This window comes from Musa acuminata, chromosome BXJ1-3 (assembly GCF_036884655.1).
Source record: "Musa acuminata AAA Group cultivar baxijiao chromosome BXJ1-3, Cavendish_Baxijiao_AAA, whole genome shotgun sequence".
In the NCBI taxonomy this organism is placed as follows: domain Eukaryota; kingdom Viridiplantae; phylum Streptophyta; class Magnoliopsida; order Zingiberales; family Musaceae; genus Musa; species Musa acuminata.
The window spans coordinates 4821397-4839142 of NC_088329.1; the positions used below are offsets into that span (position 1 = coordinate 4821397).

General features: G+C 39.5%; 1 protein-coding gene across 2 annotated transcripts in view; it reads right to left on the bottom strand.

Moving 5' to 3' along the window:
* The window catches only part of LOC135618277 (transcription initiation factor TFIID subunit 2-like), a 41379-nt gene extending 23633 nt beyond the window's left edge, over nucleotides 1–17746 (bottom strand). For both annotated transcript variants that reach the window (XM_065119163.1, XM_065119157.1), the window contains exons 1-8: nucleotides 17529–17746; nucleotides 10069–10429; nucleotides 9803–9948; nucleotides 9628–9694; nucleotides 8611–8810; nucleotides 8332–8485; nucleotides 398–482; nucleotides 227–318 (exon numbers count right to left, since the gene is read on the bottom strand). In XM_065119163.1, the coding sequence (XP_064975235.1) occupies nucleotides 227–318; nucleotides 398–482; nucleotides 8332–8485; nucleotides 8611–8810; nucleotides 9628–9694; nucleotides 9803–9948; nucleotides 10069–10429; nucleotides 17529–17644 (1221 nt within the window). In that variant the 5' untranslated portion in view covers nucleotides 17645–17746. The remainder of the gene's footprint in view (nucleotides 1–226; nucleotides 319–397; nucleotides 483–8331; nucleotides 8486–8610; nucleotides 8811–9627; nucleotides 9695–9802; nucleotides 9949–10068; nucleotides 10430–17528) is intronic.

A 17746-nucleotide genomic window follows, 5' to 3' on the forward strand; every position in this document is an offset into this window, starting at 1 on the left:
TCATTGGACCTCACAAACCATATTTCAAATTCATGTATATAAAATTTTCATTGGACCAGTGGCTTGGATTAGTTTTTAGTTATGCAGAGTGCCATTCATCACCAAAGAATTGAAGTTTCCTACTATAATTCCTACCTGATTTCATTAATGAAAGGAATTTATGCATAAAACTAATGCATTCCGAAATACTTGCAAAAGTAGTATTAATGATATGACAGGGTTATACCTTGTATCGCCGATACCGTGCCTCATTATTACCTAAGGAATGCTTTATATAAGTATCTGTCAGAAAGCCAGCGAGCCCATCTAATAACCATTCTGCAAACAATACAAAGTCAACATTATCTGAGGCTTTTCAACCATCTCCAATAAAAACTGCAACATTTCCAAGACTCACCATCTGTTGGCTCATGTGCGGTGATGAATACTCCAAACCATTGCCTTGCCAGGGCATAAGCAAGCTTAATTCTAGTATCAATTGTCTGGTTGATTTAAAAAAAGGGTTACATGAAAGAATATTGCAAAAAGTAGACATAAGCATACAAGCAACCCAAAATCAGATCAATTACGATAGAACAATCATAATGTGATAAACTAATCAATGAGTATCAGAACAAATGAAGCAATAGTACTTGGGTGCTTTGGAAAATGAATTCGAAAGTATGCCAAAGTATAGCAAAGATACATGCATTATTGACAGACTAATGATATTGAACAATTTGCAAGGGGAAAAAATCTTCTACAGGTGAATTATTATGCTACTTCAAATGATGAATATTTGTAATGTTTGAAGAGCTTCATGAACAAAAGTATTTATTAACAGCACGCTGGACTCCACGAATAGCCAATCTCTACAAGAAGCTGAATGGCACTGTTTATTGTTTTTTACCAGTTATTAGTCCAGGTGCCATGATAAGAGTGTTAGAAATCACCATTATTTATTATGACAAAAGAAAACAAGATGAACATAAAATAATCCAATATTACATAAATCTACATTCTGAGCTTCTAACTACAAAGTCCAAGCAATTTAACATGCACAAATATTTGGTAGCATAACATTAGCACTAGTACTGGACAAGTCCTTTCCCCTTCTTTTTGACCACAGTTTCATTTTTTATATATTTTTGTGGCCTAATATTAATCATATCATGAAGAAAAAATTAGTAAAACTCTCAATAAACATTAAAATTATTATACATACAAAACAAGGCATATTTGTAAATACCATACATACAAGTTCAATTAAACATGATAATAAGATTTAAGAACTTTGACAATTATTAGATATCAACATGCACACATGTCACATGTCTTATGACCTTATTGATACCAAAATGAATGTTGTGCTGATTGAGGAACTGCCTCCGGCTAGAGGCTGACATTACGTGTGTTCAAGTCATGGAATGATATTTGCTCCCATGCAAGCATTTTAATTTTGAATGATACCGCCCGGTACGGCCGGTACGTATCAGTCTGCCAACAGACCAGTACGCAGACCACCCGCTAGCGGGTAGTATCGTCGATTGGGGTTGTTTCCGCCCCGTTACCGCCTGAAATTGGTCGGTAACGGTCGATTTCGACCGTTCACCGCCCACTACCGGGCGGTATTAGCTGAGGGAGAAGGAAGAAGAGGGAGAAGAAGAGGGCGAACTTGAAGATCCGACGCCGCTCTCCCTCAATGATCCCGATCCATCGCCGGATGCGCGGATGAGATGTCACCTCCTCGTCTGAGGCGACGTGGCCTCGGCGTCGTCGACGACTTCTCATCCACACAAGGAGAAGAAGCCTCACCGACGTGGTCGAGGCTTCGCGGGGAGAAGAAAATGAGGCGATGTCGCCTCGACAACGTCGCCCTTTTTTTTAACTTTTTTATTTTATATATATACACCAACCAGTACCAAGGATTTTAATTTCGAATTATACCACCCGTATCGGTCCGCCAGCAGACCAGTACGCGGACAGCCCGCTACTGGGCAGTATCGTCGATTGAGGCTATTTTCGCCCCATTACCACACGAAATCGATTGGTGACGGTCGATTTCGACCGTCGTCGCCCGATACCGGGCGGTATCAGCCAAGGGAGAAGGAAGAAGAGGGAGAAGAATAGGGAGAACCTGGAGATTCGATGCCGCTCTCCCTCGACGATCCCGATCCGTCACCGTCCTCCCTCGCCGGATGCCGCAGATGAGATGTCGTCTCCTCCTCGTCTGAGGCAATGAAGCCTCGGCGTCGTTGACGACTTCTTGCAACGAAACGAGGCGACGTTTCTTTTCCCCATGCTGTCACGGACTTAGCTGGTTTTGCCTAAGTTGTGCGGCACCCTTGCGTGTCCGTCCGCAAAGGTCAGCCTCCCCGTAGCCTCCCATTGTCCCTTAGGACCAACAAAAGAGAGAACGGGTTAGAGAGAACGCCTCAACCGGGATCCACAAGCAAACATCTCCGAAAAACACTTCATAGACAATGCAAATTACAAACAGACTTTACAAGCTCTGAACAGTGGCACAACAAAGGGTAAAATGGTCCATTACAGACCGAAAATCTCTTGCACGTGTCCACATGACACGACCTTTATTTACAAGCCTAAAGAGGCCACCAACCCAACTGAAATGGGACTATTAAGCCTTCGGCTGCCCCTCTACATGCTGTACAAGGCATGAACATGCCAAAAGACACGGACATACATAAGCATTACATCAAACACCTTGTTTAAAAGTTTGTCCGTGACATTCTCCCCCACTTATTCCTTCGACGTTCTCGTTGAAGCCTTTGTCGACACTGCAACTCCTCGCCTTTGCTGAGTCTTCAATCTTCTGCTCTAGCTACAATGCGCCTCTTGGCTCCTAGCTGCTCTCCGCTGCTGCTTTTGAGTAGTCGAACCTTTGATCCGCGATGCTGCTTCAACTCACCAATGACTCTGACTCTGGTGTGGGGTTGGCTGAGTTGTGTTGATCCTTGTTGATTCCTGCGGATCCCCCAGATGAAGGAAAAGACCATCCTTACTGCGCCAGTCTCTCAAATTCCACATGCTGCTTGAACTGGGTGGATGCTTGTTGGAGCTTTAACGAGCATCGTCTCGCAAACTTCTGAAGTTTTGGGTCCTTCCTCCATAAAATTTGCTCATTGACTCTTCTTTCACTTAGTTGTCACATCCAAGTAGGTTCGCATCACTTCCGCTTTCGATTGGCATTTCGTTGGGAAATGAAGCGGACAATCTACTCTCAGTAGCACTGATCACCGTTGGTGAGGATTTGACAACTATTGTCTTCCATTATCTTCGAAGGGTCTTTGAACTTGTGCAGAGCTCCTCTGTTGGATAGATAAGAGAATTGGGGTACTCGGTTTCGCCCATTCTCTTAAGAGTTAAGAAGGCAAAGGTTACTTGACTTCGCCCGCCTCCTCGATGTTGTACTCCATGCATCGAGCTGGTTACTAGCCTTCGCATGCTCTTTGCTCACACTTCTGAAGCACTTGAAGTGTTTGCACTCCTTGCGTTGAGTTAGTTACTGTGATTCACCTTCTCAATGTCATTGAACTTCTGGAATGCAGGAAGTTTTCACCCCGACTTAGAGTAATTCTCTCATAGGTTTGGTCGCCTTTGGGATTGTACCGTCTTCTCCATCAACCCTGTCGCCTACTCCACTGAGTAGCAAAGGTACAGCACCGCGTACTGCCTGCATCGTTCCTTGGTTATGCACTCTTGCATGACCCAAAGTCCTTCACTTTCGGCTATCTTGATGAGAAGCACATTGACACCGGTCTTACGAAGTTCTTCGGCCTTTGCCCTTCAACCTTGTCTCGGTACTTGGAGATTGCCTCTGCATTCTCCACCTCCTCGGCCCCTTCCACGACCAAGCGCTCTCCCTCCATGAGAGCAAGGGATCAATGACTTTCACGGAAGTCCCGCCTCTGCGGTACCATGGCGCTACCATGCCCATGGCCCTACTATCCGTCGCCTCGCATCTGCATCCCTTTTCTTCACGATCAGTAGATATGTCTCCGTGGCACTCCTCTGAGTCCACCTCCATTCTAACTGATGCTTGATTTTGGGTAGCTAAGTCCCTCTGGACTTGTCGTCGCTTCCTCGCCCCTTTCGACCCCCTGCTTCAACACCGCTGTGTTCTCCAAGCAGTCCGTTTGGTCGATGGAAAGACAGACCGCAACTCCCATGCATGGCCTCTGCCATCACGTTGTAGGGTTTGCACCAATTCTGTTCTCCTTAGCTTCCTTGGTAGCAACGTTCGCTTACTCGGCCTTGTCCTCCGACTTGCCTGGCTCCCTTAAGCGAATATGAGCTCTGGAGCAGTCCAACTCTCCAGTTGCTTCGATCATACCTCTGCATGATCAAGTCCCTCCCATGGAACTCACTGGTACTTGCATTCGAACTTTTCCCTTAGTGGAACACAACCCCCATATGCTGATGACCAAGGTTTTCATCCGATGCAAAATTCGATGCACGCCTGGAAGACCCGCCTCTGCGGTACCATGGCCTTCACTCCTTGAATCCATAGCCCTTCTTGCCGTCGTGTTGTTCACCGAAGTGGAGCTTCCAGTAGCTCCCGATCATACCTCCGTATGATCTAGTCCGTGTGTATCGCATTGCCATCGAACTGTTCCACCACGATCCGCTGCACCATGTCGCCTCCTGGTGACATCTCCATTGCATTCTGATCTTTGTGGAATAAACTCGAATTGTGAACCCTCCGTGTGTGGCCTCTGCCAATACATTGTAGGGTCTCCTCCACCTTCGATTTTGTTCGCTCCTTTGGCAATCGACCTTCATCCACCCACTCTTGGGTCACACCTAGATGAAGCATCGCTCTAGGACAGTCCGTCGCCTAGTAGCTCCCGAAGTCCACCGACTTCACTGTAATTTGTGCACTATTGTCTGGATCCTGGGCCTCTGCCCCTACCAGCACAATCTCCGCTGCGCACCGCTTCCTTCATGGCAACTTGAATGACAACACTGTGGCATATTCTTCAAGAGTACCCGCCTCTGCGTCCTCTTGCCCCATGCTAAGGCCTTCTGAACTCAACTTCGCCTCCGCAAATTGAGTCGCCTTAGTTCCTCCATCAAATGCTCCTCCGAGATAAGGTGCATGATACCATCTGTCACGGACTTAGCTGGTTTTGCCTAAGTCGTGCGGCACCCTTACGTGTCCGTCCGCAAAGGTCAGCCTCCCCGCAGCGTCCCATTGTCCCTTAGGACCAACAAAAGAGAGAACGGGTTAGAGAGAACGCCTCAACCGGGATCCACAAGCAAACATCTCCGAAAAACACTTCATAGACAATGCAAATTACAAACAGACTTTACAAGCTCTGAACAGTGGCACAACAAAGGGTAAAATGGTCCATTACAGACCGAAAATCTCTCGCACGTGTCCACATGACACAACCTTTATTTACAAGCCTAAAGAGGCCACTAACCCAACTAAAATGGGACTATTAAGCCTTCGGCCGCCCCTCTACATGCTGTACAAGGCATGAACATGCCAAAAGGCACGGACATACATAAGCATTACATCAAACACCTTGTTTAAAAGTTTGTCCGTGACAATGCGGGCAGAAAAAACAACATGACGTCGTCAAGCCCTTTTTTATTTTTTAACTTTTTTATTATATATATCAAGCGGTATGCCAAAACGTACCATTCGGTACACTCATACCGAACCGTACCGAGTTGAGCTCGAAATTGCGAACCTTGATCGATACGCCTGAGTGTACCGCTCGATATGCTCATACCGTACCATACCAAGTTAAGCTCGAAACATCGGTACGGTACAAAATTACGAACGCAACTCCCATGTCATATGGTGTTTGACAGACAATGTGCAACATTCTGATTAGATGAGCAATATTAACAACAACAATAAAACTAATCCATTAAGGGGTGTGTAAACATATGTCTAGACCTAATGAGATGCTCCACCAACTGGAAATGAAGCTCCAAAGGTGGTACGATGACCATGTTCATTGTTGAGCTCTAACACTAGGAAATAAGATCCATCTATTTCAACAAATTGAGATTTAAGACCAATTATCAACTTTATATTATGACCCAACAAACACAAGCTGATAGAAAGGCAGTTGTGCACCTAGATTTACCTAGTTTTAAGTTAGGATCCAAAAGGGTCCATCTTATATCTGTGTAGATTTATGCTAGGTACATATAAATCCAACCTCATCTAATCATGAGTTGCTCATCACTAAATTGTTGTGTAAAGGGCAACAAAATAGGCGGAAAGCAAGAGAGGTAACACGTACAAATGAATATATGTGATGGAATCAAGAAATACTTAATACAGATAAAAATTCTTCTCATATGGAACATTTGAAGTTTTATGGAAAGAAGAGTGGAAGAGAGGGTGAGAGGGAAAAGACAATTTGTAAAATGGTTTTCGACCAGTTTAGTATAGGCAAGGCAAAAAAACTAGGTAAGCTAGTGTTGTCAAAAGTGCCTAGATACCAAAACACACTGATGCGCTAGACGCTCACCTAACCGCTCGATGGCAACAGTGAAGGGAGAAGAGGGGTGGGGAGGATGACGACACAATGAAGGGAGAATTGGACTACTGGAGTCCCTACATAGAAACAATGGAGGAGAGAGAAGGGTGGGGCTCAAGTAACGTGGATGTGCTATTGGTGAAGGGCGAAGTAGGGTGGGTGGTGGCAATTGGGGAAGGGAGAAGGTAGGCGTCGGTGGCTACCTAGAGGGGCGACAACTAGGGAACGAAGAAGGGAGGTGGCAAGGGTTGTTTAAGGTAGAGAGCGACGGGAGAAGTGGAGAAGATTTGATCACCTATGTGGGTTCTAGGAAGCAACAAAAACGGACAAGGAGAATATCCGATCAATAGCTAGACAAGTTGAACCTAGCCTAGTTTAATTGAGGTGCATGCTTGAGCTAGACAAGCAACACCTCGCGAGGTTCAAGAGAAAGGTAATAGGATCAATATTAGAATTCAAGATCAATTATATTTAGTGGTGTGAGGACTTTGCTAGAAATAGCATAGTTAAGTGGGTCTTATTTAACTAAAAAACATTGTCTTAACACACCATTATGTGAGAAAAGATCCACATAACCAATGCCAAATAATTGGGAATTACAACTTGTTATACCATAAACAATCAATCAAATCAATCGATCAGATTGATCAATCAAATTGTTTAATAAGTAGGTTCAACTCAGACAAGATGTTAATACTTGTAAAGTTTTATTCAACCTAGAACAGTGATTTAAATAGGCGCTCGAGCGAGGCGAGGCCCAAGCACCACGTGTGTGGACCAAGCGGCGTGCTTCAATGAGGCGTCGAGCGCTTCGGGCGAGCACTCAGTTCAAATAAGTGAATCGAACCAGACATTTTAAGTCTGGTTCGATTCAATAACACAGTTTCTTACTCTCAAAAGCCACCCTTCACGCCCGTGCGACCCTGAACCAACCCTAACACTGCTTCTACCTCTGCCGCCGACACTTTCTGCCACTGCCTTTCCCATAGACGCAACGTACCGAGCCTTCCTCTATCGTTGGCGAACGAGTCCAACGACCTAGCATGAGCCCGTAACTTCCTACCATTGTCGCTCCGTGTGGAGTTCCTTCCATTGTCGAGAGAGAGGACCGCAAGTTCCTCCGCCACCGACAGACGTCATTTAGAGCTTTCGTCATTGCCATTACTGCTATCCGCAACTTCCGTCGCTATTGCTGTTCGTAGCGCTGTTACAGCTGTCTTAAAGTAATCCTCCGTCGCTGCTACTGCCAACTTCTCACCGTTGCCTTCTCACTGCTATTGTTGCCACTTTCCTTCAATTTCCACTATTAGTGACCCTTTTATCCCCCTCTTTTACTGTTAATAGTTCTTTTCTCTCTCTCTAACTACTATTAATAGTAAGTAATATATTGTTAACAGTATATTTTTTAATTTAATATTATTTTTATTTTAAATAATTATATTATATATTTTTTATATTTTAATATTTCAGAGCGTCTCGCTTCAATTAAAGAAAAAATTAATTTAGTCAAACAATTGATGCTAAAAATACACACTAAAATTCTCATCTAATTTCTCTTAAGGAACAAAATAATAAAATTTACCAACTAAACCAGTTTGAGAAGAAGTTAATCAAAAGGTAGAAAACAGAAATAATATGAGAAATTTGAGATGAAAAAGAGCCAGCAACATAGTCAACAACTATCATCTGAGAAATAAATCCCATGGTTCTGAAATTATATATAGCAGGCAATATCATGTAGACCAAAAAAACTTGCATATGCATGTCTATACAAAAACATTTTCTTAAACGAAAAGTTGCAAATCTCACAATTAAATGTATAGCAAACCTGATCTATAACCCTGTCATCAAATAAAATATGAGAACCGAAGATGCAAAGGGATGCACCCAAGCTCAAAGAAGATATAGTTAGTTCGGGTGGGATGAAGATTTGCTTGTATGAGCCAAATGGAAAGGATGTTGAAAGGTAATCTTCATAGTAACTGTACAAAGTAAATGCCAAATAAGGTATATGTAATTCAAAAACCACCATAACAAATTAAGATAGACTAAGCACAACATCAGTAAATAAACAGTTGATACTCAATTGAACATTCAGAAGCAGTACCTAAATGCATTATGGAAAAACCCAACAGTATTCTGAAGCTTCGAAAAGCTTGGCGGTAAACATATGTGTGATATGATATTGATATGACTGTCTGAAAGAATTTCGAATGGAGCAACAATCAATGATATCCATCCAGCACTAACTGGAGTGGTTAACTTATATACGAAAGTTTTGCGAGGAGGATCATCTTTGCTTAAAACCTGCAAGACATTCTCATTATTGCAGTGGAGAATTCATCAAACTAGTCTTCCGAATATCTAATACAAAAAGTAAAACATAAAATGTGCAAAACCCAAGCATATATCTATACAGTAACTAATTATGCTTGGCAAGAAGAAAAATAAGGAATAATTATTGATTGTCCATGCAGAATATGTGTATTTAGAGAAGATGCTGATGAAGATTTAGACCAATTAATCACAGAATTTGAGGCATTAACATCATTGACAAGATGGAATAAAGAATGTATCATCAACGTAAAATTTGCAACTAGGATTATGTCCACGGTTTTTTTTTGTCCAAGGATTATGTCCACAGTTATGTACGGATAATGGTACAACGGGCACATAATAGTATAAGAAGATGTTTTAAAGGTTTTAAGAGAATATGAATCAGTCATTAGAATTTAATTAGAAATATTCTGCCACCGGAGAAACCTTGGAGTTCTGTCACAGTGGCTTATGGTACCACGAAAGTTCAATTATCTTGTGGTTTGCCTAGACTCCAAATTAATGTTTGAGCTCAAAGACAAGATCACTTAAGACCATACATATTAAAATCATGAAACAACGTAAGCATTTTGAAAGGACAACATAAAAAGTTAATGTCGCTAAAATCCTGGGAGAAAAAAAATAGAAAATAAAATAATGAATATATTTAATTATTTATCACATTTGTAATCATATAGGAGCAGTTGCGACTGTGGTTAAAAAAAGAGAAATTCATTTATAGGTGAAGGACATGCCCAAAGGAGACCCGTAGATGCACTAATTAAAGGAGACAAGTTGATAAAGATACCTGATAGTGTAAGTCGCCATTGCTTACAGCCACAAGATTGACATCAACTGTGAACTCTAGGTCAAACCTGTACAAGAAAATAAGTAAATAAACCTCAAAAGTAGCCAGATTTTCTTCAATGAAAAAGTTTGCAAATAAAGTCTTAAAAAAATAATTCTGATAATTATTAACTTACGGGCAGCGCTGTGAAACGCTATCCAAGCAAGGAAACCAGCAATGTGCACGCCTGATTTGGTTATCAGTGAGCAACACATTGTCCACAAAATGAATACCAGTTTCAGCCCTATCTACCCAATAATCAATTCGAACTAGCTTTTCATTCTGTTACAAAATAAACCCACAAAAAAAGCACAAGCCTTCAATTGTTCAAGATAAAAACATGGAACACTCTTATAAAGCTCAGTGAAAGATGAATGTATAAGACAGAACGAAGAGAATCACCTTATCCTCTGGATGGCCATTGCAACCATTAGCAACCTGCTGGCTGCAGGAGTCTTGCACAGAGTTTCCACCATTCTCTTTTTCCTGTGGTAGATCTAACTTTACTGATCCATTACATGCAATAAGAAGATTTGGAACCATTTCTTTGTCCAAGGATGATGTGTACATGGAGCAAGCAACATTTGCAGCTGAACTGGAGCAAGACACAGAACAGAATCTAGCCTCTTCAACAACTTGATAATGAGGAAAATATTCAAAATCAGCTGGTTCACCATCAACAGATATATTTGTAATGGTCATATTATCCGCATGCAAAGCCACATGCCCACCCTCTGGAATGGTCATTTTCAACTCAGTATACCTTGAAAATGAACAAACAACTATTAGTCCTTTAAATTTAACAGTCCTATGGCTCACAAGATTTAGACCTATTTTCCTGCATAACAAGTTCTATATGAGACTTCTTGCTTGATATAAATTGCTAAAAACAAGCTAATCATCTAGTGCTAATAATGGTATAGATTGTTCTCTTCATAAGCATTTAAGAAGTATCAAGTATAAAAGAATGTGTAACCTATGGATGACATTGATTAATTATGCACATTCTCATCAAGTCTCCATAATCAGCTGATGATTAAAAGATGACACAAAATTCCTGCATTTCTTGAGACACCTGCATAATCCAATGTGCCAGATTAGGCTCTAAATAGCTGCATATGTCTGTCCCAAATGCCAATTTTTATCTAGCTTCTAAATTAGTAAATCCCATAGCTTAGCTGATTCAGCTAGTAAGAATTGATAGGCCTGTTTGATACAAGGATTAAAAACCCCATGATTTCTCCAAAAGTTCCAAGAAGAATATCTCCAAGTCTCAAGCAAAGATCACTTTTTGTGTGTTTGGTTGGCAGGTTTAATTATGGGCAGAAACTGAGAATTATGATGGTGGAACATAGAAGCTTCTAGATACCAATGAAATTTGAACCTGGAATTTTGAGGGTATAGGAGAAACTTAGAAGGGTGTCCAGTATAATCTCCATAAAACCCACTACCAAACAGGGTATAAAACTTCAATCTGAGGATTCCATGGATGGGTTGATTGCATGATGGAATTTTGAGAATACTTCCTCGTGTGAGATTTTGAGGATGTTTGGCTAAAATCCTAGGATTCACAGTAAATGCTATTGTAGTCCCCAGACAAAAATGGACCTTCATAGAAGACCCTAGCTTTTTTGCAACCGTGTGATGAATGGGTTTAAAATAACCAACCTAATATATTAGCACTCAGCAGGCCAAACCTACCTTAACCCTTCGCATAGGCATTAAAGAAAAACTTCTTACATAAATGTGATGAGATTTATTTGAGACATGAGTTGGCATGATAAACCAAAACCAATAGTCCCAAGTTCTATTGTATGTGTTTGACACCGAAGGATTGCTAGGGTCTGTGGACACAAGCCATTATATGTAGTTGTTGCTTGAATTCTAGGTGTCAATCCATTGCAGATAGCAGCTAACCAGAAGACAAGCACATGATGATATTGTGGACTGCAATTTCAGTCATACTCGCTCAGGGTACCGAGATCTTGGCAAAGAGCGATTGAGAAAAAGAACGCAAAGAAAAAAATTAACAAGAAAGATGGGAATGACTGGCACTCAAGACCCTAGCCACCTTCATCTTCTTATTACCAATCTCCACCTCTACCTCTTCTTGTTTTTTGTGTCTCACATGATCAATGGTGTACCAAGAGAGAGTTCTAATCAAGACCAAAAACCCAGATTCAACTGATATAAGATTTTAGGCTGAATTGTGGTCCTCAGTTTTGAACCACATGGATCACAACCAAAAGTGGTCAAATTAATTCATTATCATCCAAAATAGATTAAAAATTCGGAAACTTCAACAAATTCAATAGAAGCAAAATGTTTTCATCTAAAATCAAGCAGCCTACACGATAGTCTAGAATCAATCTGTACAATATAGAAGAACGAAAAATTTTGTAAGATGGCATTACTTGAATGTATTTATGTGCTCTAAATAGACAGTCATGAGGCCCATAGCTATATAATTGTAACAACAATCTAGAGCTTTCTAAATCCTTTTTAACAAATTGATATTAACTGTGTTCCCACAAATGCATACCTAGTTGTTTGAGCTATGACCATGTTGTAGGCCCTTGGCACTTGTAGTGTTTAAGGCCTAAGCTCTTACATGGGAACTTGCCAGCTGTCTAAGCACCTAGACTACCTTTTTAAGGGATTTATTAATTATTACAAATAATTACCACTAAGGTATACCAACTCAATGGACAATATGTTGAAAGTACGTGTTGTTTTTGAGCAATTTAACAGATACTTCTCTTCCACAAGTTGCAAGATAAGCAACTTTTCTATAAGCTTGGGCAATCAACAATAATAATTAATAAATTTGTTCAATAAATCCACTTTATTGTGCATGGCTTCTAGTTATGATGCATGGCATTGCAACTTAAATATTATATTAGTATTTATTTTACAATCTTAAAGAAGCATCTTTCAATGAGACACCAGAATGAATATTCAACAAGCCCTGAGATTATGGTTGGAATGAGTGATATGAGATGATGGAGGATGAGAAGTCCATCTTATATGATATACAAGGAAAATTGGAAGATGGCATATAACACATCATGTGCTAATCATAAATTTGGTAGGAAATAGAATACATGATAATTCACAATGAAGTTTAGATTTGCATTACTTCAAGTTCCATTTCCTTCCAAATAATCGACAAAGTCATCCCTGCCATGTCACTTTATTGATAATAATATCACTAGATACTTTAAGGCCGCCATGAGTAATAAATGCTTTTGCACATTCAAGTATCCTATTTAGACATGGCACTAATCAATGTTTGGAATTTCATGTATGGGTACTGTACTATACCAGTACCAATCCATACATTTGGTACACTGGTACATTAGTGTGCATTGAGTTTTGAGAAAAACCTACACAAGGATGAAAAACAGAAAAGAAAAAAAGAAATTGCTCGATACAGAGCCTATACCACCCTGTACCAGGCGATACCAACCTGTACCAAGTGTTATGCCCAATACAGGTTCGGCATTGGGCAGACGGTTACACAAGTCCATGTACCGGTCACCAGTCAGCCTGATAAATACCGCCCATACCGAACTGTATCAGGAAGTGTTACAAACCTTGGTATCAATTTAGACGATGCTTCCCTCATTTTATTTGTTATTAACAGCAACCTGAAACTTCCACAAGTCCAAAACAATCTCTAGGTTTTCTTTTTTCTGGTAAGTGGTAACATATCAATATCTTCATTTCCATTACATTAATCCTTTTCTAACATATTGCCTCGATAAGGGTCACCTTTACAGGATGGAGCACATCAACAAATATAACCATCCTCCTCCTCCTACTCACCTCCCCCCACAAACCAACAACCCCCCCACCCCCTAACCCAAAAAAAAAAAAACACACACACACACACAACTCCCCTTTGTTTATGCAAGAACCAAATGATTCTCTAAGGTTTACCTCCACAACTAAGTATCTAACCACCCTATTTTAACAATAAGTAATATCTTACTAAATCATCCGTTCAAGTTGATTAATGTAACAAAGATACCTTACGTTTTCCCTTCCTATTTTCATGAACATCTATTTCTACTATAATTCCATTCAGTTAACGAGTTACCAGATTATAATTCATTTACTGATCTTACTCCTACATTATATAATACTTTTATAACCAACAAGTTTTACCTCCCTATTTTAACAAATGATTAATTTGGTTAAATCTTTAGTTTCAAAAATAAAAACAATCATCTGCTGATCATATACCTCGTGGAGTCTCATCTCAGATATCAATAGTCAGTTCATTAATTACTTGTAAAAGAGTGAGGACTATTAGCTGATTTGTACCCTCATTATTATGGAGCTGATTGCCTTCACAGAATGGTTCTTACACCATTATTTGCTCCATTATATGCCAACTAAAACAAATATATATTCTGTCTACTTCTTTACTGAAAAACCATGTACATATATAGAAATCTATCACGAACTTCTTTTAGGTTAAAAAATCATGGTTCGTCATGCCAACCTGTATCGAGCAATATAGGCAGTACGGACCAGTCTAACAAGGGACCAACATGTGGATCGACCTATATCAAGTGGTCCATAACATGGGACCCTGTATCGCCCTATATGAGGTCTGTACCAATCAGAACAGTCAAAATCCGACCATTACCGACCTGTACCGGTTGGTAATAGTCGAATTTTGATTGATACCAATCAATGGCTAGGATTTGTTGAATTCAAACGGTCCATTTGACCGTTTGAACCAGATCTAAGGGTTTTTAAACCTTTATACCCTCTCATTCTCTCCCCTTTCACTCTCTCTAATTCATCTACTCTCTCAATCACTTTCTCACTCATATATTTATCTTATTCTCTCATTGCACTCTCTTGAACTCCACAGAGCTACGATTTGTGGATTGGATCAAACTTTGAAGGCTAATTAGGGAGGTTTAACACCTAAGTTAAAGGAAGAACACTCTAATCTATGTTCTCAATGTCTATTATGTTGTTTGAGATCTTTATAATGGTAGAATAGTATTAATTAGAGAATAACCAAGGCCTTTATTGTTGTGATTAATGTATGTTTAATGCTTTTTTTTTAATCTTATGATAATTAATAGTTGATCATTCTTCTTCGAACAACAATACAGCGATCAATCTTATAATACAACATTCTCAAACCTCCACACCAATATATGCAACAATCGTACTTGCCTCAAGAGCTGTCTCGGACACATACAGATCACGACAATTAAACTACCTCCATCACCATATTGATGCACCAATGGTACATGGTGTATCGGTATACTATATCATGGGATTAATTTCAAGATTGAATCCGACAAACATATAAAATTGATATACATATACATAAAATCAATGACCACAATCCACCGCTCGTGGAATCTCATCGTTCTTTATAGTGGTAGAACAAGGTATATGATCTAAAGATCGATTACTTAATTTATTTAAATCTAAAAGTTTATGTTGTTTAGCAAATAATCTAACAATTCAAATTATTTTTTTCAGAGAATTCAATATCAACAGAAGAATGGCCAAGAACGTACTATAAAACTACTCCTCAAAGTCAAAAAAAAAATACGTGTCACTATTCTTTCCTAATTTAGATCATTTTTGCTAAAATTATATATATTTATTTCCAACTTTAAAACTTCAATCTCTTTTTTTTATTTTTTTAGAAATTTTTGGAGCTATTTTCGATCATTTTTTTCATGCCGTCAGTATGCCCCGTCGTACCAACACACGGCACATAGCACATTGGTACCAAACAGTACTTACCATACCGTCGACTAGTCGATACACCGATATGACGAACCTTAAAAAATCACATATAAATCTTTCATTTTATATATACGTTCTCGAAAGATTCTAATAAGTAAATAGATTCTACAACATAATGCCAAACCTAACTTGAAAACATTTGGCTTAAACATAGCCCAAGAGCTTCATCACACAATAGTTAGATTAGGCTTAATTAGCCTAATCTACTCTAGAAAGAAGAGAAAACTATTTTAGAGATGGACAACGTTTAATGATGGACAAAGTCAATATAAGAATTGATAAAGATTGTCAACAGCATTGTTAGACAAAGTGCTACTAATTGCTTGATCAAGTAGGTTTAAGACCATAAGAGATAGCAAAAGACTCCTATGAAAGTTTGTTTTTTCTTCCTCGGCACACAAGTTCAACAACAAATCGAGTTATAATTAATCGGTGAGCCTAGTAATTAAGGATCATTGTCTCAATCATATTGACCTTGCCAACTAGCCAGACCATAGGATTTATTTGACATGCCAATACACACATAAGCAAAGATGTACACATCTCATAAACACATGGAAAAGTTGAGTAGTCATCAGTTCACATTTAAATTAGCAACCTTTCTTTTTGTTTCACAACAACTAATTACTTGCTATGATAACTTTTAGAATTGAGTTCCAATCGACAAAAATATGGTAAAAAGTTTGTGGAAGCAAAATATGAGTTATTTACAAAATCAAAAATACGGTTGCCTTATAAAAAAACTACATTGTGAGATACTGAGTAAGAAATATGAACAGAATTTAGAACAATCAAAGTGACTTTGTGGCTTTCTAAATATATGACCAAACATGAAGTTCGTGAGAATATTGAATAAGCTAGCAAAAAGTAACAAGAATATGCAAATAGTTCAATTAGGCAAGTAAGCACATGCCACAGCATCATAATTTGTAATTTGATGACCTTCCAAGGAAAAAAAAAAGAAAACATAGCATCGATGAACTCAGTGTAATATCTCAGAACTCAGTCTAAAAACATTTGCAATAAAAAAGGAAGGGAACATTTTTCTAATACAATTCTAGTTGTCTGATCCCATTCTTCATGTGATCACCACATGATTGATAAGTACTATACATGTGCTTCATGAGAATTAAGACAAAAATCTAAAATTAAGATAAATATTTACTAACAGCAGGAGGAAAGGTGGAAAAAATTCATGACAAGATCATAAACTGAAAATTCATTAGTTTGATATTAGCAACTTGCTGACAGGAAGAAATGCTCAGAGATTAAAGGAGAAAAAAAACCTTTAATAACAAACATTGGGAAAAAACACTGCTTCACATAGTTTGGTTCAGTGCTGTATGTTCAAAATGTCATCAGTTTGCAATCATGATTTGTCAAACCAACACTGACAAAAGATGAATAAAAAACATATGGAAATATTTGGCAAATGATCCTTTGTAGTGTATCATGCTTACATTTTCTTAGAATGTTTTATCTCTCAAGTAACCAGTTGTTTGACCTTTCTTCACGATGTTATCGTAGCAACCTTTGGTTTTTCAGCGAGTTACCAAACTCAATTGAGTTAAAAGACAGGCCCACCAGAACCGTGTCTTTGACTTCCAAAAAATATTACCAACTACACACAAACATTTCCATCTTTGAATTTCCAAGTCCACTTGTGTTACTTCACTCCAATGGTTCTTCCAAATGTCATCCAAATACAAGATTAAGATTGTTTATTTAATGCATAAAATGTCCACAACTTTACAGGGACAGAGAGCCAACTATCCAACTCAACGTTGTCTAAAGCCTGTTCAAGAACACAAACGAAAATAGCGTAAAGAATCGAAAACGAGACCCACACTAGCCAAGGCGGACTATCAATTAGCACATTCATCTCAGAATCCATCGGATCATTTCAAGACTCGTCATACCCTAGCTGACCAGCTAATCATATCGAAAAATCACCGAAACCCTAAAAAACGAACGGTGTATGGGATCAAGAACTTGCTCCCGAGAACAAGAACCGCCGTTCGAGGGGGGGTGGGCGGGCAGCAAAAAGTGACCGGAGCCGAGGATTCCCTTACCCGTAGATTCTTCGCTTCACCATATCGATCGAGACGCAGAGCTTCTGGTGGACGACGACCGCTCCCGAGCACTCGGGCTTTTGCTCCTCGTTCTTCTGCTTCCGAGGCTTCGCCATTGACGCCCGCGGAGCAGAGGAGGAGAAAGAGGCAGAAAGCGGACCTGAGCTCGAGCTTTCCCTCTCCGGCAGAGGGCTTCGCTTCCCTGTTGTTATCGGTGG